Source organism: Sesamum indicum, linkage group LG8, assembly GCF_026168435.1.
Source record: "Sesamum indicum cultivar Baizhima isolate 11 linkage group LG8, ASM2616843v1, whole genome shotgun sequence".
Lineage (NCBI taxonomy): Eukaryota > Viridiplantae > Streptophyta > Magnoliopsida > Lamiales > Pedaliaceae > Sesamum > Sesamum indicum.
Genome location: NC_142664.1, coordinates 30502359 through 30526306, shown reverse-complemented (window position 1 = coordinate 30526306; position 23948 = coordinate 30502359). Strand labels below are relative to the sequence as shown.

The window sequence follows — 23948 nt, the reverse complement described above, 5'->3', positions numbered from 1 at the left end:
TGATTATTGGAGGACAAATAACGCATGATTCTTGGCTAGTGGAGTGACTTGTAATTCTTGAAGCTTTACCAAAATGTGGGATCCACATCGGGGTGGTGATATCGCCCCAAAGTTCATATTCTGCTACCTGTCAAATTTTATTTTATTTTTTAAAAAAGTATAAGTCTGAAGTATATAGATGTCTATTTAAAACTTAATTTATCTTAATTAGTTTTTTTGGCCAAGAATAATTGCTGCATCAGTTTAAATAACACCAAAGCTTGTTATAACAGGGAAGAAGAACTCCATCCACTTTGAAAAGAGCTTCAGTTTGCGAATTAAAGGAAATCCTGTGGCAATTTTGAAAATTTTTACTCTTAATTTAGAGAACAAATCAAACCAAACTAATCACATGATAAGTATTATATTTTTTTAATTGAACTGTACGCCAATTACACGATTAAGTACAGTACACTTGTTATATAATTACTTCAAATCTTAGAGATGCGATAGCCGGCTAGAAACTAGAAGCACTGAAATGAAAAATTCATTCATACAAACTTTTAATCAAATGATCACACACAACGAGCAAGGAAAACAAAGGAAAACAACAGGTAGCAGTAAATTAAAAGCATGCAACACAATGAGAAAAACACTAGCTATAACAGTACAGAGCATGCACTTGATCAACATTTTATCAGCAGTGGAAGGACTGGAGAATATTGCACTTGGCAGGGAGCTGCATGGCGAGGGCAGGGTCTATCCCAAGAGCAGGCAAAACCTTGTTGTTCTTGAAAGTGCAGAGGCACGGCAGGTCCGCCTTCTCGAGGGCGGCACAGCAGGCTGAGGAAGGCGGCAGAGCAGCTGGGCCGATGACGGCGGAGCGGCACGCGAACAAATCATCAGTGCTCATGCCACAGATGGCATGTTCATTGTTTGCCTTGGCCAGCCCTATTGCTGAAGCAATGATCAGAAGAAGCATTGCCACAACAGGTACCCTAGCGGTGTTGTGCGCCTCCATTTCTCAGTTGAAATCTTTTACTGAAAAAGAAAGAAATTATGCAGGGTTGATCTTCTTGATTTGCTGTGTTCATTTCCTGCATGTATTGGGGTTTATATAGAGATGGGGTGCATGGGCGATTAATTAAAAATAATAGTTACTAGTTGCATGCATGTATTACTGTGGGCTCTGCATGTGAATTGCTATAACCTTTATTTACAAGGGAAAGAGGGAGTTTGATTTAAATAATTGGATTAGTATATACATATATGTGTGTGCTCACAATTTTTTGAGAAGAAAAATATTTTAAAATTTGTGGATGAATTGGGGTACATATATAAGTAACAATTACGAGTATTTATTGGGTCTGGATCCGAATAATTATTCGCTCATCTATTCCAAATCATATTTTTGTTTCAGTTTCCGTGAAAGAAAATGACATTCTTTTAGTTATAATTGACAAAAATAGAATGGGAAAAAAAAAAACTTAAAAATTAATGGCCATTCTCTGGCTTTGTCAAGTTATTACAATTTCCATTACTTAAAATTAAACAGAATTAAATTAATTAAAGATGTGAAGATCTCGTGAATGGTGATGATTACTAGGGGCGGTGGGAAACTTGGCTGTATACATCACGGGCTTTCTTGATGAACGATTTTGAGATAATTAAGACTGTCCTTAAACATGTGAACCTCTCAGTCTTTACTTATGGACTTTATCCTATTGTTAAATAATAAGTAATCAAGAAAGTATGTATATATTTATATAATAATCTTATTTTATTATAATTTGGATAAGGTACGTGACGTTATTCTTATATATTTTATGAAAAATTCTAATTCAAATTGAGTTTGGTCAAATTTGAACTGATTATATGACTAGTGCAGTATACTTGTCGTACGATTGATAGAAAAAATGACCAATTACGTGACGAGTATATTATACTTGCTCTATAATTGATTTGTTTCTACTAAAGTTAATTTGGGTAAAAATTTCATATTATACATATAAATTATTAATTTACTTTAGGTGGTCTCATCACATTGACCAATTTTCAGGGTGATGAATGGCAATCAATTTAAACACACTATGAATGCGTGTCAAGTGTCAAACTACAAAATTCTCCTCTCTCAATTTAGTAAAAAAAATCCTTTTTACAATGTTTCAGCGGTTGTTTATACTACTTCTGGCAATTAATTTTGGTCTCTTTTACCCCTTCATTAATTATCTACATGTGGATAATATTGCCTTGTTAAGGCTAATATAGTAAATACACGCAACTCTAAAAATGTGGTCTCTTTTTCATCATCTTTTTGTGGGAGTTACTTCTTTGTTCTTTGTTAAGTTTTTCCTCCCATCACATAGACAACTTTCTGTTCAACTTATCAATTACGTTGCGTGTGAATAATAATTTAACCATATTTTGAATTAACATATTTATAATTATAGATTTCAATCCCCAGCAACAAAACTTATGATTCGTTTGGATGATTTAAATTCACAGATCATTAAACTCTACTTTTGAACTATATTTCATTAAATAAACTTTATTTTTTCAATGACTTTAGATAAGTGAAGGATTGTCCATTTTTTAATTCAAAAAATTTGTATGTTTATAAGATAAAGTCATTGACATACAATTTACATTTAAATTTATATGTAATAATATATATCATATTTACTTGATTTATTTAATTTTACATACTGAACTTTATCAACTAAGGATTATATATTATAAATTTGAAAATATCTATAGTTATTTATTTATTTTAAAATGTGTGTGTGCACAATTTAATTTCGTATCATATTTATTTAATAAAATAAAAAATAAATAGCTAATTAAATTTTAAATGTGTACGAATAAAAACATATTAATAAGTAATTTGCGAAAGATATAAATATAGTAGGGGCATTTTAGGCGACTCATACAGACAAATATACCTACATAATTACATACCTATACGTAAATTATACTTGTGATCCAAAATTTCCAACTAGTATTAATGAAAATTTCTGAAAGCTAGAACATTGTTTTCCTCCATCTAATTAATGTCCATTAAAATAAATCACTTAAGGAACCAGCAAAAAATAATTAATGCAGTTGGAAAAATATTAATTATATTATAATACATTCTCTTAACTATAAATGCAATTTTTTATATATGAATTACTTGGGCAATTAAAATAATTTTGGAGTAATAAATATATAATAATTTTATCGTTCGCTTCTAAAATTTGGTATAATTATACGTAAATTCTATATAATTTAAAAAGTTACATTTGATACTCTTATTACTTTTTTTTTTTTTATCTAATTAATAAATAGATGGACTCGTTCGATTAAGTTGGTGGAATTTGCATGTAGGAAAAGACATTTTTATCCTTATTAAGGATAATTTCGTCTGAACAAATCCATATCAAACAATTATTGGCTTGGCAATAGCACGTCGAGAGCACTACAAAGCACGTGACTATAAGAATCTAGTGACGTAGCGTAGAATGTTTTGAAAACAAATCTTGGGTGTAAACCAATAAGTGGTGGACACGGAGCGCTGTATGTGACGCGTCGTTTGGGGCGGTGAAGAAACAGCTGCAAGGAAGTGGTGCGAAGCAGGCGGTGAATTCCCAATTCCATTTCTAATCAGTTTCGTTTGTACTTTTGTTCCGCGTTTTGAGGATCTACGCTAACTTTCCGAAACAAACAGCTCCCGCCTGCTGTGCTGAAATGACCAAATTGCCATTCCAGCTAAAACCTCTTCCAACCCCCCCCCCCCCATTCTTTTATTGAAATTTGTATTTTTGTTTGAAAAATTAAAGTTAAAAATACCGAAACCTTTTGACACTAGAATTTGACATTCTGCGTCTAATAATTAATTAGTAGCCGACGCAATGATGACATTAAATGTATTTGAAAAAAATAGACATCAGTGCATACTATGGTTAGTATTCTTTGAAATAAATAATATTACACGAGCGAGTTCACATTCATACAATTTATATAATGATAACATTAAAATTACATCACTGATAATTAATAAATTACACATACTCGTGCAAGAACAAGTAAACTAGTAAAAGAACTCTTTGATTACTACTACAAAGTACCAAACCAGTTCAGACATTATTGTAATGTCTTCCAAATTGGTAAAGTTGGATTAATTATGGTTGCATGATGAAGAAGCTTTTGACTTAATTTGTCCGTATTAACATGAATAACCATGACTTTTTACAGTTTTGATAACTAAGTTCTTATCCCATCTACAGGCATTTATGTATTACTTTCATTCCAAGTCATTTTCCCTCTATATATATATGCACAACAGGTTCTTGTTTCCTGGCTACATGATCAAGCATCCAGGTATTTCTTACATTGTCATACCAGGTTTGTTTCCTCTTCTACATTCTAAGTGTTTTCCATACTATTTGCAAGATTGTTATTACAATGCAATGCATTCTTGTTGTCGTAGTCTCGTAAGCAGGATCTACGATATTGTTTTGGGTTGTTCTTCACATCTTTGTGTACAGTTTTTGTGCACTTTATTCGATCTTTAAATTATATATAGTCTGTTTACACAAGTTATTCTTGTCTTCAGATAACACATACATCTACTAGACTACTAGAAACGTCAACATTATTTACAGAAATCACATCTATTTTTTTGAAAAGTTATACATACATCTCAAAAAAACGTCAATATCATTACACAAATTACCTCTATTTTTCTGCTGTTAGGGATGGTTTCTGTAATTATGTAAAATGTAAGGGTGATTAAAATGTTAAATTGGGTTAAACTCGTTGTGGCAATTCCAACTAAGGGATTTTTAATCACCACATAATATCTATCTTATTAAAACTCGTTAAGACATTGTCCAACTTGAGCATTGTATCCATGTTTATAGTTGATTTGTTTAAGGTGGTAAATGTCACTCACTTGGGTCGTGGCTTCTTACTTGGTAGTGAACAAATACTAGTGAACTTTCCCTTTTCGAACGCCGTTAAACTGTTGAGTAAATGTAGGGGTAGTTCCTTCTTCACTTCCGTTCCTTGCTGACAAAGATTTGTTAATCATTTCATGTGCATAAACATAAATATAATATATAGTATAGTAGAGAGGAAGAAGAAGAAGAAGAAGAAGACATTGCTTCCCGCGTTTTCCATCTGCGATGTCTGAATAAAGACATGCGTGCAAGCTATTTCCTTCATAAATCTCAACCCACCACCACATCTATTGGCTGCTCAACGGTTTCAATTCTCTTTAAGCTTCTTCATTCCTCATCAGCCTCAACCTTTATCTCCCTCTACACATTTCCCATTTCTTTTATTTATTATATATATACAACATCACTTTCCTTTCTCTCTATTTTCCCTATAAAACTTATCCAATAAACACTCTCTTTTTTCCTGTTATTGGCATAGAAAATCCACTCATTTTCTTGCACATTCTTTCTATGAATTAGGTACTTGTTTGATTCAAACTTGTCTGTTTCGATTTTGGTTTGTTCATTTCTTGCAAATTTTGGTTGAGAGCTTCTCTTGAAACTGATTTCCCCATAATTTGTCTGAAGCAATCTGCTAAAGTTAGAAAGTTTTGATCTTTTTTCCATTTTCTATCTATAGATCTCAATTATTGGGAGGATGGGAAGCCATATGAGCAAGAACCCTTGTGAAACTTCTGCTGCAAATGCAATCAACAATTTGCAGTACACAACTGAGCTGAATTCGTACGAGGCTGCCTGCAGGGTTGATGTCGATCTGCAGTCGTTCGACACGACCCTCCAAGTTCGGACCAACAACGTTATCAACTCAATTGCTGCCGGAGTAGAAGTCCGAGCCTTGTCCTTCGATTCCCTGAGAGAAGTCACAGAATGCCTCCTTGAAATGAACCAGGAAGTTGTTAAGGTTATCCTGGATTGCAAGAAGGACATTTGGAAGAATCAAGAATTGTTCGAGCTCGTTGAGGAGTACTTTGAGAACAGCCTCAAAACTCTTGATTTCTGTGCAGCGCTGGAGAAATGCCTCAAGTCTGCCAGAGACAGGCAGTTGCTTATCCATGTCGCGCTCCAGCAGTTTGAGGAGGAAGACGGGGTCGAAGGGAACAATGGGAGGTATTTGAGAACTCTAGAGGAGTTGAAGAATTTCAGGGATGCAGGGGATCCGTTCACAGAAGAGTTCTTTCAGATTTTTCAGTCAGTTTACAGGCAGCAAATGCTGATGCTGGAGAAGTTGCAATCCAGGAAGAACAAACTGGACAAGAAATTGAAGTACATTCACGCCTGGAGGAAGGTCTCCAGCATTATATTTGCAGCTACTTTTGCGGCTGTGCTGATTTGCTCAGTGGTGGCTGCTGCCATGGCTGCACCGCCAGTGGCAGCGGCCCTGGCGGCTGCCACCTCGATCCCTTTAGGATCGATGGGAAGATGGATAGACTCGCTTCTCAAGAACTATGAGAATGCTGTGAAGGGACAAAAGGAGATCATCAATTGTATGAATGTGGGAACTTATGTCACCATCAAGGACTTGGATAGCATTCGAGTCTTGATCGATAGATTGGAGATTGAGATTGAATCCCTCATGCAAAGTGCTGATTTTGCTATCAACGAAGAGGCTGTCAAACTGGCTGTAGCAGAAATTCGGAAGAAATTGGTTGTGTTCGTGAAGAACATCGAGGAATTGGGAGCGCAAGCTGATAACTGCAGCAGGGACATCCGAAGGGCTAGAACTGTAATTCTTCAGAGGATCATCAAACACCCCAACCATTGAAGACTGCTAATGTATTTACAGGGGTAGTTTAAGTTGGATGTTCTAAAACATTGACAACGAAAGTTGATTTCATTCGTTGATTTCTTTCACTTTGTTGACAGATGATTACCTCAGTTGCTAAGTAGTGATGCAAAGTTCAGACAGTCATTCACTTCCTTAGAATTTAAATCTTGTCATTCTTATGATAGAATTCCTCTTCCAATATAAAGATAATCGCAGACATTCTTGAGGACAAAAGCAATTTATCTGAATTTCTCAAAGTATCCAGAGGAGGGTAGATATGAAACAGACAAGCGTATATATGAATTATCTCCACTTTAAAATTGTCTTGGGAAGGATCAAAAGCATCACATCACTTAAAGTTAACGCAAGGAATTCAGGTTATCTTTTAGTTTCCCACTTGAAATTAAAACAAAAAAGGAGTTCTAGTTGAAGTTTACGCCTTTAAGGTATAGCGCATGAACTTAACTAAGTGAGGGGAAATCCGGTGCTGCACATGTGAATTAGTACCTCCATAAGTTGTGAATCGTTGGATTAATACATGATGACGACGATATTATGTGTGATCTAACGATGGATACATTATGTGGGTACAAACTAACATAGGCGTCATCACCAAGCCCGAAAGTGAGTTAGGCAATAACAGCAAATATATGACGGAAAAATATACATCAAGGGACAAAACAAGTACACATCTGGAAATAGCATAACAAGAATCTTGTTTCTAAAGTTTATCTTAAAATGTCGAGCATTTAGTGAACTATAGGCGAGGGCCGAACATCGAAGTATGTCGCAGAAGCCATGTAAGCACAGACTAACGAGACATATATTTTAAACCAGATCGAGGAGAAAAAGGTAAGAAATGTGCATGTTCCAGTCAAGATCATTACAAGAATGAAGTTAACTACACACTTAACTGTAGAAAGGCTTGTTTCTGTTCCTTCATTTGGGAAATGCCCCTGCGTGTAAAAATCAGACAGCATTTGGTCTTTGAGGCTGAATGTATTCATCAGCCAAGAAGAGGTCTGATCTTCAGATGTTGGAATTTCTTTAAGTGAAATACGTCGAACGTGGATGTGAACTTCGGAGGGGTCGACCCCAAAGGCATTGTCCAAGAAAGATGGGCAGTTTTGGCGGTACCCTATTGTGATGTCATAAACTGCAAATATCAAAAGTCCAATTAGGATGGCTTCTACAAAAAGGAGAATTTCTTCACAATAAAAGACGTAAATGACAAATTTAAGGCTGCTAGTCGCTAAAAAGCAATCCTGCTGTTTTCCTTGGAATGTATGAGAAGGGGTTAATCTTTGTGCACTGTGTGCTTCAGAGACAGCCTCATATTCGGTTTAAAATTGCTTGACGTTCCTTAACCTGACATTTTCTCCTTCCATTCAAGTTTAGTTGTTGAACTTATTTTGCATAACAGCAATTTCAGGGCAGAAAAGAAAGCAGCGTTTTGAGTTAGGAAGACAGAGAAAGAACCTGCATCTAACGAGTCCTTCAGATTTTCCAAACAAGCATGAAACCCCTTTGTCTTGGGAAGCAGCACATTCTTCAGAATAGGAAGTCCATTTTCAGAAGCATATTTTTGACTGCGCACGCACTTCTGTTCTCTGCATCAGAATGCATGAAAAAAGGAGTGAGAAAAATGCTGAACATCACACATTGTGCTTCAAAATGAACAGCATACTGCCTTCAATAGTGCAAGATAATATCAATTTTCCTTTTAAAATAGACATAAAATTGAAAGAAAAGGAAAGCAAAGATCAATTAGGAAAAACAGGCAACAGAAAAATACGTGAAATCTGTTCCCTCCGGGAAAACAGCAAGCCACAGAGGATCTCGAGGATCTCTGAAGCTTGACAGCATCTGGCGCATCATTAATTCGTCGGCCTCCCATTTCCTCACCACAGGAATAAACTCCATTACATGAAAAACCCAACCAAAAACAGGCAATTTCATCAAGCTGCTCTTAAGAATATACTTAATGTAACCTTCACATCCCTTCCTCAATGCAAGATCCCACAAGTACATCCAGTCGACCTCAGTTCTATGGTTGGCAATAAGCAGCACACGTTCCTCAGCAGGGACACAGTCTCCAGAAAATACCACCTTAGTCCTGTTTATTTTCTCGAACCAGAAAGGCCAAAGAGCAATCCAACTTCCAAAGATGAACGCCGTTGCTTTCCTGCTGTGATGCATGCTGAAAAATCTCAAAGGAATGGCTGTCCAAAAGCCAAAATACACTAACAATACAAATGCTGTCAAGACTAAGACGATCAAGCAAAGAACACCCCTTATTACTCTGAAAGGAGTCAGGGGCCGGTGTCTTTGCCCTCTTTTTAGTTTAAGAACTGAGTCAGATTCCATGGGACGAGACAGCAGAAGCACTAATAGCTCCTACTGTACAAGAAAAACGAACGAATTTAAAGGTCCTCAATATGATTATAAATCCAATCACACTGTATGTCAGTGAATTCGTGGTAGTGAAGACAGAGGGCTACACCATTTGGCTTGCCAGAACAATCTTATGAGCAGATCTTGAAAAAAACTAGTTATAAGCTTGGACCTTTCAGTAACCCAAATCTGCAGAAAATAACATAAAATCAGAATCTCGATCAAAGAAAGGGGACAAGAAAAAGCATGACCAAGACTGATGAGCAAATTACTAGTACGACAACCATGGACATCATATAGAATACTGTAATGCTGTACATATAAATTGATCCAAATGGAATAAACTTAAACAGAAGAAAATTCCTATCAAGAAAAATTTTACTGAGCCCAGAACCACAATGAATCAAACAACCTGCAAAAACCCAAGAGTTGAGAATTGTCAACTTAAGAATTCAATTACTTCGGTGCCTTTTTCTCCCTTTTAGCTAATTCTTGAACACATAAGCAATCAATTGAGCTACAAGTTAAGGAAAAAAATGCGCAACAAAGTAAAAAGTAAATGAAGTGGTTAATCAGTTTAGCCGTCAAGCAAAATCCAAATCACGAATCCTGAAATACATGTAAAACATGCATATCCTGGGAATTCAAGAAAAGTAGAGGACACACCTTTTAGGATCCTGGGAGATTTCTCTTTAAACCATTATCCAGTATTTTGCTGGAATAACTCTGAGAAATAATTCTTGTTGAGTTTTTCTCGTGGAAGTTGGGTTGTGGAACAACAGTTCCTCGGCTGGCTAAGAGTCAGTGAGAGGGCCCATCACGAGCCCATCAATGCAGACTAAATTTGTAACTAGACAAAGACTAAAACGTGGAAAATATTCATCAGTGATTTATTTTTTTCTTCAAGAATTCCGTTGACGGCGACAATAATACAAACTACTAACGGCATAAAGACAACTTTTGTACTAGTCCCTCAATTATCTTTTGAGTAAATTGTCTTTTATAAATAGAGATATTTTTTTTGTATTTTAAAATTAACGATTGTTAATAAATACCTTTTATAATGAACTGTCAGAAACTGATATTTATTAGATCATTATTAATTTCAAAAGTACGTTACGATCCAAGAAGAATATGAGGCTTCAAGGACCCAGCCCAAAGACTTTATGGCTGCTAACAGATAGGCCCGACCGAGTTTTGAAAAGATACCAACCCATTTCACTAATTATGTAACGAACTAGGTTAGCTTTTCATAAATACACTAGTACTAAATATATTTAATAAGGTATGCTAGAATTTGATGGTTGCCATTGTCGGTAGATCCTACAAGATTCTAACTAATGGTTGTATTGGTGATCCTTTAAATTCATATGAAAGAATGAACCAAACAAGAACAACATAAAAGTTTCATCCTCTTCCTCTAACTTCTGTTGCCTGTTCCAATCTTGAATAAGGAAAATGATAATTTTTAATTTTATACCGTATCAAGGTATTTGTAAATTTTTAAATAATGAGTATTTGTAATTACAATAAATTTTAAGGGAGTCCCTTGTAATTTAATCCTTTAAAATAAAGTATGCATAAAATTACTTAGTTGGCCTTGCTTCTTCAAATTTTGTAGATAATAAGGGTACAATAGTTAGTTGCACAGTTACATGAGAAAATGAAGTGTGTGTGTGTGTGTATATATATATAATATTATTACCTCTAAAAATGGAATATGTATATTTAATTAACGAATGGGCCATAGCCTCAAGAAAGATACAAATCCAGGCCCATAAACTATTCAGGCCCGCCACGGGAGTTGTAAGCCTTTTCGGTTCTCTTTGATCTCCTCACTGTTGGTCTGGGCCAGAAGTTCTTTAGTCGTAACACCCGTTCAAGAATATTGGAGGAAATTATTCCGTCGGTTGACTTGGAAGGCAAGTGATTCACAAATTTTACCCAACCGGAAAAATTTACCTTTGCGTCGCAGGAAAATTTACCGTGTCGACGGAGTGTTATATATTTGGCACATCCAGTCGGATTATCAGCCTGAGAACTTGTAAAAGTTTTCATCTTCAAACGTTTTTCCATCTTCAGTCGGTGAAAATCTCTGTTAAACCCTAAAATTCTTGTTTTGAGGATTGAAGTATCTTGCATATATGGATATCGATTTTAAAGAGTATCAGTTGAGATGCCAACTCCGAGGTCACGAGGACGATGTATGATATCCCAATTCTCATGGTTTTGTAGATTTCTTGATGTTTCCGTTCTCGTTTTTGCTTTTGCTTTTCTTGGGCTACAATGCGTTGCAGTTATTTGTTTGCTTGTTGTAATTTCGTTCAAATATTAGTTCTACTATGAAATTTAAATATATTTCCAGGTTTTCTTGCTGTTAGTGATCTTCTTTATTTGGTATAATTGAGCCGAATACAGAGAAAGATCCCTTCATTTTCACGTATGGTATTTTCTGTGTTTTAAATGCAGAGTCGATGTTTGGTTTAATCTAATTCCCAATTCTCTTAAGATGCATGCGACTGTAAAGTATTCTTGATGACTTCTTAATTGTTTGCTTGTCATCAATTGTAAGTTTGTTCAAGAAAAAAGTTCTGTCTTGAAATTTCAAAATTCTTGCGAGACCTTCTTCTTGTTGATGTTTCTTCTTTTAAGCTACAACTGAGGCCAATATGAAAATGATCCCTTACTTTCCTTTTATGATGTTTTAGCAGTTTATGTACACAAAGTAAGGGGCTGAATCTATAAACTAACTGGTCAAGCAAAGTGGATTGAAATACTGATACTATATGAACAAGCAATTGTCTAGTCTTTGTTCAGGCAGCTTGGAACTTATTTGTTTGATAACAAAGTGTAAATGCAAATTTCATGTGTTTGTGTTGATATTCTTTGTTGCATTTTCATCATCTCTAGGCTCGTGGTATATGCATATGTGGTGATGCTGGTATTGCGACTTCTTCAAGAGACAGAACTGTTCGGTTCTGGACTTTAGATGAATCACAAAAGCGTGACTACATCATGTCAAAAATGTTATTGGGCCACACTAGTTTTGTGGGACCATTGTCTTGGATCCCGCCAAATGAGGAGTTTCCTCAGGGTGGAATTGTATCTGGAGGGATGGACACTCTTATTCTGGTCTGGAATTTGGCCACCGGAGAGAAAGTTCAGATGCTGAAGGGTCATAAATTGCAAGTCACTGGAATTGCATTGGATGGTTCAGATATTATTTCAGTATCCGTAGATTGGTATGTGAACTTCTGTGGCAGATCTGAATATGTTTTTTAATGTACTTTATCTCACCCTGCACTTCAAGCTGTGAAAGTTATTGTTTGTCATTTTACAATATGCTATAATCAAGATACTGGATCTGACATCAGCAAACCATAAAACGTTATTTATTTAATTAGGTACTTTTCTCTCAATCTATGTTTTGGTCTACTGAAATGATTTTAATGATCCTTTCTCTAATTGTTGGATGATGGATCAGTGACATATATGTCTCCCTCTGGTTGGTTGGGATTTGGGACCCACTCTAGTGAAATAATTATTACTTATACTGATTCTCAAACTATGGCTAACACTTCTCCTTTGGCCTTGTAGATTATGGTTTCTGTGCATCCTCTGAATGGTTGTTGTAGGTGCTAAGAGGAAACATATTTTCTAGTCACCAACTCATTTTTTTATTCGAGAACTTGTTATATGAAGCACATTCAACATTTGCCTTATTGTTTTCCTCCTTTTTTAACTAAAATTAGCATATTAGTCCATTGGAGATCATCATAAGTGCTTATGATACTATTTTTTTAATTGCATGCTTTAAGTATTTTTATCACTATATTTCTCACTCTCTGAAAGTGGTAAAATGGTGGACTGAAGCTGCCTTATGGTCCAAGATGACCAACCTTTGCCTTGGTCAAACAGTTGAGCATGTGTGCATGAAAACACATTTAGGATGCAGAAATAACACATAGAAGGACAGTCAAGTTGAGCCGTTTTTATGCGTAGATGCCTTGGTAGAAGGATTGTGATGCAATTAGTTTCTTTCTTAATAAGTTATGAATTCAGATGTTAGGAATAGGTAATTACTTGTGTTAGTGCTACTTTCTTGTTTCTCTAATCTCTATATGCATTTTGCTGAATTGTATGTCTTGCTCTCTATCTTTTGATATACGAACAGATTTTTCTGACTGACTTAATTTGGAACATATCTTCTGTTTACTCTGTTCTTATGGGTCGGATTTATTTCAGTACATTGAGACGCTGGAGGGGAGGCCAACAACTTGAGGCCTGGGAAGCCCATAATGCAGCAATTCAAGCAATTGTTAAGTTGCCTTCTGGCGAGCTTGTTACAGGTAACGCCTTTATTTTCTTATTATTCCATCAGAAGTCTTTAGTTTTTAAATTCGTGCTTTTCAACCATAAAATTAAAATTTAACCAGGTAATAAAAAAAAGAAGTAGAATTTATTCTTATATTTATTTTATTTATGTATATTTATACATTTTTTTATAGAAAGAGGAATTTGGTCTCCCATTTTGCACATTTTAGAGATCTTTTGGTCGCATTACATGTAACTAAACTATACATTGGCTGTGGTGTTAAAATATTTGTGTTTGGCCAGAAATTGATGACCCTAGATTAGCTTTTGATTGAAACTCAATATTAACTGTTCTTATGCTTATCTAGGTTCAAGCGACATGACTTTGAAGCTCTGGAAGGGAAAGTCCTGTATCCACACTTTCCTTGGACATACAGGTTTCCCTTGTTACTTTCTTGTCATTAATGTTACTGTTTTTCTCCTCATACATGCCCCTAAAATCTAATGATTGAATGTTAGCATCTTTAATTTGGACATAGTCCGTGATAAATGACTCTCTCCAGATGTGTGTTTTCTCTTGAATATTACTGTGTGACAATTTCAAGTTCACAACTCTAGATAGGAAATGAGCTGGTTTATGTTCTAAACTGTTTGTTTTCTCAGATGCAGCTTGAAATTACGCCTTAAGCATATGTTTTCTTTTTAAAGATGAAACTGTTGATGTGAGGATAGTCATGCATTTTGTTATTTGGTCTCAGCTAATGGGCAAGCCTGGGAAGACCTGAGAGGATTTGGATTCCTCTTATGGCATACGTGCGCTTGTGAATGATGTTTTTTCCAGGCCTAATTCATATGTGAGGATAATCATGCATTTTGTTATTTGGTCTCAGCTAATGGGCAAGCTCTGGAACACATGATTGGATTTAGATTCCTCTTACGCCATATGTGCACTTGTGAATGATGTTTTGTTCAGGCCTATTTCATAGTATTTCATAAGCTATAAGAATAGCTCTATGAAGTTAGGCTAGATGACAGTAATCTGGAAAAATTTAGCGGAGATAGGGAGATAAGAGAGCCTCCTCAGAGAGAATCTTTTCTTTATTTGACCATTTGGTTGACTGTCTGGATGTGATTCCGAGTCTCATGCAAGTGTAATAATTCTTCTGTTTCTGTAAATTGTGGTATTTTGCAGATACCGTTCGAGGACTGGCTGTTATGCCAAATCTAGGTATTCTTTCAGCATCACATGATGGGTAAGATTTGGTTTCGTATAAGGTAGACCTGTTAATTACATAATTAACTGCTTTCAATTACTTGGACCCAGGGGGTGTGTTGGTTGTATCTGGAGTTGAGTTTCATCGAAATTTGTCTTCTAGTGCCACGAACCAAAAAACACTCACTGTGAAGTTATTACACCATTTAGTTGCTTTTTGTGGAGGATGGACTTCTAAGGTTTCAGGAAACATTTTAACCATCTCCTCTATGTGGCTACCCTGTTCCATCACTATGGCCGCATATTGGGGAAAGCACACCCCACTAATTCATTTCCCACAAGCTTAGGACCTGCAAAAGTAGTCATGTAGATCCTGGATCATGTAGGTGAGGCCCAAACCTGGTCGCAAGCTGCATATATGTTGCTTGTCTGCACACATTCACATAAACAGGCATACAAACAACCAGTTAATCAGATATGCAAGCTGTCTTTGAGAATGGATTTATTAGGACGTTGGAATTATTAACTTATATGGTTAATCTTCTAAAGTTTGTGTAATACTATTTTAATGCTTAAGAATGGGAGACACAAGCTACTGTAATGTTTATGAGCAAACGCAAGTTTTACCTAACTTTTTCGACAAACGTTTGGATAGTGATTAAAAGCATGCAGTTGATTTTAAAAGAAAAATGCTAGGAATGCATTATAGATACTGATGGTGTAGAAGAAAATTTAAAGCTACCCTTGCTGGACATGAAAATTTCTAGGGGATTGCAGTATCTGACATCATCTTCCACTAGCATCAGAATTGAGAAAAGAGAATGGAGTAAAAATACTGATTTTCTAAATTTATACCGGAACATTTACTAGGTCCTCATTCATTCTGCTTATGGTTCTTGAAAATGAGATGGTACAAGCTTTTTGCAGAGATGGCTACATTTTTCTCATAACTTCGTCTTTGACTAGATATCTCTTCTTCTTCCCATGAATAGCTGCTACATTTTTGCTGATCATGATGCAGAAATAGATTTAGAGGTGTTCGTGGTTGTTTACTTTATAGTTGAAATGAAATTTCTTATATTTGGATTGCCCATAGACTCTTTATTATGTTTCTAAAGGAGGAAATAAGTTATTTTTCCTTGGTATTTTTAATCTTGTATTTCTAATTCTTGTTTAGTTCTAAATGGCAGTTCTATCAAGCTGTGGGCTATCAGTGGGGAACTTCTGATGGAGATGGTTGGTCACACATCTATTGTCTACTCTGTTGATGCTCATGCATCTGGTCTTATAGTGAGTGGTAGTGAGGATTGTTCAGCAAAAATATGGAAAGGTTAGGACCTGTTTGTTGTATTTTCATTTTCAGTTTAGTTTTAAGTGGAAAATGAGTTTTCAATTTTGTATAGGTTTTCATGTGAAATGAGAATGTGTATGGATTACTTAAGGAGATTGTGTTTTATGTTAAACTGAGGTGTCAAATCAACGTGTTTTGAATGAGAATACATAAAAACAAACATGTTTTCACTTGTGTTTCAAAATGAAAATTGGAAATGCAAACACAAACAGGCCTTCTCATGTAAGACTATTTCTTGAATTTAGCTTGGAATTTCCTTTCTTTTTTCTATTTTCTTTTTAATTGTTTCATCGGACATGGTTGGCAATCTGCTTAGAAAGGTTTATTGTACAAGATTTCTGAGGATAAGTTTGCCTTCAGCAAGTGCAAATTAAATAAATGTCTTTTCGGGGATCTGTTGACATATATTTCCTAGTTTCTGCCCTTGTTTGTCTTGAGTCAAGATGATAAAAGTTGATGTGAACGAATCAAGTTATAGATTGCAATAAGATTTTATTGTTTCTATTTCACTAGGATAGGTCTATCATATATTTGAGCTTCTTTCTTATGGACATGTAAAATCTGTTTTTTGCAGATGGAGTTTGTGTGCAAAGCATAGAGCATCCTGGTTGTGTTTGGGATGCAAAATTCTTGGAGAATGGCGACATAGTGACTGCTTGCTCTGATGGCGTTGTGCGTGTTTGGACCTTATATCATGATAAGATTGCTGATGCTGTAGAACTTGATTTTTTTGCTTCACTACTTTCTCAGTATAAGATCAGTAGGTATTGCCTCCATTTTCTCTGTTCTTATGTAATTTTCTTGTAAAAAAAGTTACAAGGTCCAATGTTTTTGTTTTTATTGTTTAAGATGGATTGTGTAAAGTAAATTAAGGCAACTGGTGGCTATTATTATGCAGTAACGAATGTTATTCATGGTTTTCATCCTAGTTGATGGACTTGTTCGACACAAATGATCATTTTAGCAGATTATGATATTATCTCAACTCACCAAGTTTGTAGTTATATTTTTGGTTCTAAATTTTTTTCGCTTTTTGCTGGAGGACCACCTACTATCAGTTATTTCTTTTAGGTAAACTTGCATTTTTTGCCTACTCTTCAAGTCAGTTGGTATCTATTTATGTTTATCTCATTGTGCATTAGGAAAAGAGTTGGTGGGCTGAAATTGGAAGACTTACCTGGTCTAGATGCGTTAAAGACTCCAGGTACGATTTTGGCATTACTATGTCATTCTTTTCCTTGGATAGTTTATTCTCCACTCGATGTTTCCAATAGAAGTATGGGGGTTGAGTTGGTGTTGTATTCAGTAATGAAGTTTGCCTACTTCTGAAAACAACCAGATTGAAGAGCTTTTATTATTATACTTATATGTGCAAAACTGTTTCACGATTCAATGATTAGGAACTAGTGATGGGCAGACAAAGGTAGTTCGAGAAGGAGACAACGGTGTGGCTTATGCATGGAATATGAGGGAACAGAAGTGGGATAAGGTAATATAGCATTTCCATACATGTAATCATATACTAACTTTCCAGTTTGTCTTGACTTTACATTTTGAGATGGCTGGACAAACATGCTTTTCTGCCTTTGCCTGCTCAGCTATATTGGCTGGAGATCTTTTGATGGTTTGTAGGTTTCTTGATTTCCTACTCCTATTCTGTTAGTTTTTTTCTTTTTGGTTTGCATTAATTTGTTTTTGTTCTTTAGTCATTGATGTGATTCTTACCGGGTTAGGATTGGTATTTTCAGAATTCTGCTGGAAGCTTCGAGTATTGCATATCCAGCTTCTTTTATTTAGTTTAATGTTGTTATTTGGTGGTTATTTCTATGTATCACCTTTATACATTATCTTCGTTTCGCATTTAGATTGGTGAAGTTGTTGATGGACCTGACGATATGAAACGCCCGGTGCTGGATGGGATTCAATATGACTATGGTTAGCCTTTTCTTCTTGAGTTACGTCTTCATGCATTTGCATATTCCTTTTCCTTTGAAATGACAAGTTGCATCCCATGTCTTTCAGTATTTGATGTCGACATTGGAGATGGTGAGCCTGTGCGGAAATTGCCGTATAACCGATCAGGTATACTCTTGATGAATCTTATTTTTAGGAACTATGCAAGAATGCTTGTACTCAACTCATCAAAATTATATGTGCATTGCCAAGTGTGAGTTTTGTATGTGAAGAATGTGGTACAGTAACATTGCAGTTTCTTTTCCTTTTCTTTTCTCCGTATGATAATCTTTTTTTTCGGTGGTAAAGGGATTTTCACGTGAGGCTTTCCTTTTGTTGACATTGTAAACAATGACCTACTTACAGAAAACCCATATGATGTGGCTGACCAGTGGCTACTCAAGGAAAATTTACCTCTTTCTTTCCGGCAGCAAATTGTCGAATTTATTCTGCAAAATACAGGACAGAAAGATTTCACTCCAGATCCATTGTTTCGGGACCCCTACACTGGATGTAAGACCTAATGTTTATAGATCACTACATTTTTTGTTATGGTTTGTATGCGCCATTGATCCTTTCTGTTTCGCTTTCATTTTAATGCGTCAGCGAGTGCTTATATACCTGGAGCACCATCCAAATTGCCAGGTTTATTTCGTTATTGACCTTGCATTCTCTTTTCCTTCATTTTGATGTTATTTGTGGAAGAGGGTTTGTAATTGTTGCCTGATAAATGCAGATGCCGCCAAACCTTCTTACAAGCACATTCCCAAAGTAAATATCTTTACTTTTATTACTCATTTTTTGTCATTGTTGGATTTAGTCACGGCTTTAAGTTGTATATTATACTCGAGGCAAACATGCTTACAGCATACGTGCTGTGCCCCCCCCCCCTCCAATTTATGTCCAGTGATATGCCAGTCTTAACTTATCAAGAACAGAAAACATAATTCGTCAATAAAGTTCTTTTGTGCTTTATGTCAACCGTACATGTCTTATGCAAGCATGAAGTGAATCGGTCTATTAAATCATGCTCCAGTATTGGTTGGAAGATCATGATTATAAAATCTAGTTGCATCAAGACAAGTGTTGAACCATGCCGTGGATGATATGTCTTGAAGGACGAGAATAGGTAGGAAAATGGAGAGAGTATTAGAAAGTCAATATTGAAGGGCTCATGAATGAAACTGGGCACATGATGTAGAATCTTGTAGATGTGTTTGTGGAGACACATTGAACAATTGCTTCAAACTGGTCATTTGAGTATTTATGCCCCATCGTTCAAACGGCACCGTTAGAGTTGTGATGATTAATTGGTTGGATGATCATTGAAATCTTAATAGCTTGTTCTATCAGCCACTCAAAGATTGGAAGTAAATTTCTTGGACATTGAGAAGCATCCATCCAAGTAGGACGTGACTCCGATGAAATGTTTGAATGGATTTGTTATAAAATTGGTCTTAAATGGTTTGATGACCAGTTGTTGTGCTGGTTATTGAAATATTCATGAGAATAATGTTTATTCTAGACATTGAGTGACACGTGACCTAGAATGACATCAAATTGAGATATATAAGCTGTCTACTGCTGGTTCAGACTCTGTAGCACTGATTTCATTCAGATACTTGATATTTCTTTCCTTATCTGTTAATGCAAAAAATATACAGAAGTAATTCCAAGGCAATTATTGTTTTGCTATCCAGAAAGGAATGCTTGTTTTTGACAGCGCTCAGTTTGATGGAATTCTCAGAAAGATTTCGGAGTTTAACAACACGCTGCTGTCTGACAAGGTAAAACTGTTTACTGCTGTATTTTATATTGCCTCTTTATGTTATATGAAATATGTTATTTGATTATTGCCATGTTTATTCTTCTGCCGGTACCTTCCCCTGGCACATATAACTAAGCATGTGAAATATTAGTTGTCAGTGCATTTGATTACTTTGCTATTTATGCGACTTTCTTCTTTGTGTTGATCTTAACTCTTTACTGAAGGAGAAAAAGTGTTCATCGCTTAATGAGGGTGATATGTCAAGATTGAGCGCAATTGTCAAGATTTTGAAAGACACATCGCACTATCACAGCAGCAGATTCTCAGATGTTGATGTTGCATTGACGATGAAGTTGCTGAAAACATGGCCAGTTCCAATGTTATTTCCTGGTAACTACCCCTAGAGTCACAATCTGCTAGTTTTGACTTGCAAGTGCAATGTACTTTTCTTTTGTATTGTGGCTTATATACGGATTTAAGTTAACAAGCTACTCAATCTATGCTTTTAAACTCGTCAGCTTCACGATGGTAGAAGTGAATTTAGCTTGCTCTTTTTTTGGCATCTTGTTAGATTTAGCATTCAAACTTTCTTGAAATTGGCAAATCTGATCTGCTGATTCCAAGAGGTAGAGGTTGAAGATAGTTATTCTGTCACTTGGATTACAACCACCTAAATGAAGAGGAAGATCAATTTTCTAGGCTACTTGCCTACTAGACAATTTTTCTGTTATAAAAGTAATATCCCTTGTGTTTAACCAAAGTAATTAAATTTGTTTTTGTGTCTTTGAACCACATAATGTGTCACCCCTGGTCCTTTAACCTTATTAAGAGAGGAAAAAGGAGAGATGGATTGTGGAACGGAAATTCAACTGTGATCAAATCTTGCAGGTTAGGATTCCAGATTTAATATAATTCTTCTGAAAGAAATGGCCAACTATGTGCAAAAGGCCTTTTCAGCGACGGAAGTGACCTTTGTAAAACTATGCAAATTTGCTTTGAGGGCTGTCTTAATATTGTACCTACCTATCCTTGCAGTAATTGATGTTATGAGGATGATTGTACTGCACCCAGATGGAGTTGCCAAGCTGCTGCAGTATGTCAAGAATGAAAATGGTATATATCTATCTGATTCCAACCATTTCTTCTGGACTTATAATTACTTATTTTTATATTGACAAGGATATGCGCCCCTCACCCAAGTGCATCCCATGGTTGTGATTTTTCCTGCAAAGTAGATCTAGAATAATTGTTTGGTATGGTAACTCTAGAGAGCCAGTTTTGTTTGTGGTGTATTCCTAAAACTTGCTTGCTTATTTCTCTCGTTAAATATCATATAGTACTCTCCTGCTGGGGCCTGTTAACTTTATTTTATTTGATCTTAGTGGTGCCTCATTTTTTAATTTGTTTTGACCAGATATAGTTAGCGAGTTGATCAAGAAAGTAACTGCAAGTCCTCCACTTCCTGCGAATCTGCTTACCAGCATCCGCGTGGTTACTAATCTCTTCAAAAATTCATGCTACCATGCATGGTTGCTAGTACATCGTGGTGAGGTAAGTATCTTTTGATATGTAGGAAGCGCCAAAAATCATTTGAGCATAAAAAAATTTATGGCACTTTTTTGTGGTTTTTGGTGTTACTGGTAGGGAGCGCGTTATTATCATTGATGGTACTGTCTGCCTCTAATAGGTTCTTATTGCAACATTCTTCATTGACTGATTTGTAGATTCTTGATGCCTTCTCAAGTTGTTGCTCATCTTCAAATAAGAATGTCCAAATGTCTTATGCGACATTGTTACTCAAGTAAGTAGTAGCAGGATGCCAGGATGCATATGATCTTACTTTTGAAGTTCAGTTTTTAAATTTGAATTGTTTCTTTCCCTTTCTCTGGTTGACTCTTTAAAATGTGGAAAAGAATGCATTATCTTATTCATTGTAAGAAATCATTGTTTAACAAAGTCAAAAAACCATCCTTTGCATCTTCACTTTTGTGTTTGTTGGACCTTGAGATTATTTTGCACATTTCTTAACCAGTATGTTTCTGTCTTCAATCAATTCTGCTGCTTTATGAAACGTGTCCATGAATTTGAGCATAAGCCAGCTCCTCTGCCTCCAATTTTTGCATGGCTCCCCTTGACAACCTGCTTTGGTATCCTTCCGCATGCAAGCAAGTTGGTTTCTCCTGATCTTAGACCTTTTTCTTCCTTACCTCTTAGACAGTGTAATTTTGACTCCGCATCAAAGACAACTCTTCCAACTTTTAGGATTTTCACCGTATATATGATCTAAACTATTGCATGCAAATTATCATAATTATCAGCTCTGTGGTAACTAGAAGTTACTAAAACTTTATGCAAACCTGTGTCAGTGCGTTGAAGTTTGAATATGTTCACCTGTTTCCCTGATATTAACATGGTCTGAACTGACACTCTTTTGAACTCTGCAGCTACGCAGTTCTATTGATTGAGAAGAAGGATGAGGAAGGCCAATCTCAAGTTCTTTCAGCAGCATTAGAGGTATTGCCTATCTTTCATTTAAAGATGACATGCTTGCGTTTATGGCATGAAAAGAAAAGAAATAAAAAAGGCACCAATCAGGGTCGGGATTTAGATTTACTACCTTTTCCCCTAAGGGGGCTAGTTCTTGACCATGCAAGTCTCTGATCATGATATGGTCAGCACAAATTCCTCAGATGTAATTAACATTTCAGCTATGTTTCTTTTTTCTTTTTATCTCCTGAAAGATGGCAGAAGAGGATACTGTAGATTCTGATTCAAGATTTCGGGCTTTGGTGGCCATTGGATCGCTGGTAGGTTTCTAATATTTTACATCTTTTCTTGGATTGTTGCCACATTGTAATAATTCGGTTCATGGGAGGCATGTGTGTTAATAATAAGGATTCCATGTCCTGGAAATTATTGTTTACTTGCTTCCAATATGCTTGATGGCATGGCCATTTGTCAAAAGATTGCCAGCTCAAATATTTATGTTAATTCTCAGTTGCTGTGTGCTTACCATTTTGATGATTACAAGTACCAATGAACATCTTCATATCTCATCTCCACCTCAAACTGCACTCACCATCTAGTGGGTAATAGCGAGCAATATGTTGTTCATGCATTGTTTCTTTGTTACAAACAGATGCTCGAAGGCCTAGTGAGAAGAGTGGCGTTGGATTTTGACGTTGTAAATATTGTCAAGGCCGCAAAGGCATCTAAGGATGCCAAGATTGCTGAAGTTGCAGCTGACATAGAACTGGTCGCAAAACAGAATTGAATGCTTAGTACATCCTTGTAAGTCGATCTGGATGTACAACTCCAGTCCTATTTGAACTATTAAATTGCATTGGATTATACGCCATTTATTTACATATTTGTAATTTCCCTAATATTTTTCTTCAACAGGATTATGTGCAGTTAGATGGCATTACAGTGGAGAATATTCATAGTTGAGAGAGAACCGTTTGCTGGAGTTTTCACAGTGGAGAATCTTGCAGAGCATTTTACCCAGTATTTATACAATGTCCAGGCCCGAAATCTGGAGTTCTTTTGAAACGTTGAAAATCGAAGTGTCTGGATACTGATTCCAACCGGATTTTTCAGGGCTGGAAGAAATTTGTTGCCCTTGCTTGTTTTATAGGGAAAAATTTGGATATAATTTGGATATCTATATCTATGTACACATATAATCCAGTTGATGTCCATGAGATGAAATTATTGTTTGGTTAGGTAATCTCCATATGCACCAACAGAGACATCTGCTGTCCTTGCCTATATATATATAATATGTGTGTGTGTGTAGCAGCAATCAAAATATAGACTTTAGAAAAACACATACAACTAATTGATGCATTTTGGATAGGGAAAATGAATTTTGTAGATCTTATGGCAGGATTATACATTTTCTATAGCAATATAATATGCTCAAATATTACATGTGTGTGTGTGTGGGTTAAATAATTTAATTCATTGTTTAGATTCTTCAAATGAAATCTCATGAAATATCATCGTGAGAGAGAGATCCAGTTTTATATGGTATTTTGAAGAGTAGTATTGAATTGAAAAGGTGCTGTTATATTGACTTCATGTATACTGTTTGTTGTCGAGAAGTAAGGCCCACAGGCGGACCCCACATCTCTTAATCTTTGTATATAATTTTTGTTTTCATATCCATATCATATGTTACTCTTCTCAACCGCACAGTGTGTTGGATC

General features: G+C 35.8%; 4 protein-coding genes across 5 annotated transcripts; 2 read left to right on the top strand and 2 right to left on the bottom strand.

Annotated features, from left to right (window-relative positions):
* Window positions 1-676: 676 nt before the first annotated feature.
* Window positions 677-1000, bottom strand: LOC110012460 (putative lipid-transfer protein DIR1). Its single transcript, XM_020696268.2, has one exon. The coding sequence runs from the start codon at window positions 998-1000 to the stop codon at window positions 677-679; it is 324 nt and encodes a 107-aa protein (XP_020551927.1).
* Window positions 1001-4295: 3295 nt separating this feature from the next.
* LOC105169611 (UPF0496 protein At4g34320) lies at window positions 4296-6903 on the top strand. 2 transcript variants are annotated; one of them, XM_011090044.3, is made up of 2 exons: window positions 4296-4362; window positions 5599-6903. In XM_011090044.3, the coding sequence occupies exon 2, from the start codon at window positions 5617-5619 to the stop codon at window positions 6739-6741; it is 1125 nt and encodes a 374-aa protein (XP_011088346.2). In that variant the 5' UTR covers window positions 4296-4362; window positions 5599-5616; the 3' UTR covers window positions 6742-6903. The 2 variants fall into 2 exon arrangements, with proteins under 2 accessions (XP_011088346.2, XP_011088347.2); XM_011090045.3 differs by lacking the exon at window positions 4296-4362 and adding an exon at window positions 4939-5438.
* Window positions 6904-7393: 490 nt separating this feature from the next.
* LPAT5 (lysophosphatidyl acyltransferase 5) lies at window positions 7394-9964 on the bottom strand. The gene is made up of 4 exons (XM_011090042.3): window positions 9805-9964; window positions 8540-9327; window positions 8224-8354; window positions 7394-7900 (listed from the first exon to the last, which is right to left on the bottom strand). The coding sequence occupies exons 2-4, from the start codon at window positions 9109-9111 to the stop codon at window positions 7494-7496; spliced, it is 1110 nt and encodes a 369-aa protein (XP_011088344.1). The 5' UTR covers window positions 9112-9327; window positions 9805-9964; the 3' UTR covers window positions 7394-7493.
* A 1095-nt stretch (window positions 9965-11059) lies between these two features.
* LOC105169609 (transducin family protein / WD-40 repeat family protein) lies at window positions 11060-23467 on the top strand. The gene is made up of 23 exons (XM_011090041.3): window positions 11060-11342; window positions 12049-12380; window positions 13384-13487; window positions 13821-13889; window positions 14645-14705; window positions 15856-15995; window positions 16591-16780; window positions 17159-17220; window positions 17417-17505; window positions 17882-17951; window positions 18039-18098; window positions 18336-18482; window positions 18576-18614; window positions 18706-18740; window positions 19670-19756; window positions 19962-20127; window positions 20773-20850; window positions 21152-21288; window positions 21462-21538; window positions 22182-22251; window positions 22479-22544; window positions 22877-23028; window positions 23140-23467. The coding sequence occupies exons 1-22, from the start codon at window positions 11283-11285 to the stop codon at window positions 23009-23011; spliced, it is 2274 nt and encodes a 757-aa protein (XP_011088343.1). The 5' UTR covers window positions 11060-11282; the 3' UTR covers window positions 23012-23028; window positions 23140-23467.
* The last annotated feature ends 481 nt before the right edge of the window (window positions 23468-23948 follow it).

Coding starts and splice junctions, on each gene's coding strand:
- LPAT5 (XM_011090042.3), bottom strand. CDS start 9,111: ATGGAATCTGACTCAGTTCTTAAACTAAAAAGAGGGCAAAGACACCGG. Junction 8,355..8,539: donor CCGGAGGGAACAGATTTCAC/GTATTTTTCTGT, acceptor ATTCTGATGCAG/AGAACAGAAGTGCGTGCGCA. Junction 7,901..8,223: donor GAAGGACTCGTTAGATGCAG/GTTCTTTCTCTG, acceptor TGATATTTGCAG/TTTATGACATCACAATAGGG.
- LOC105169611 (XM_011090044.3), top strand. CDS start 5,617: ATGGGAAGCCATATGAGCAAGAACCCTTGTGAAACTTCTGCTGCAAAT.
- LOC105169609 (XM_011090041.3), top strand. CDS start 11,283: ATGGATATCGATTTTAAAGAGTATCAGTTGAGATGCCAACTCCGAGGT. Junction 18,483..18,575: donor TCGGGACCCCTACACTGGAT/GTAAGACCTAAT, acceptor TTAATGCGTCAG/CGAGTGCTTATATACCTGGA. Junction 18,615..18,705: donor AGCACCATCCAAATTGCCAG/GTTTATTTCGTT, acceptor TGATAAATGCAG/ATGCCGCCAAACCTTCTTAC.
- LOC110012460 (XM_020696268.2), bottom strand. CDS start 1,000: ATGGAGGCGCACAACACCGCTAGGGTACCTGTTGTGGCAATGCTTCTT.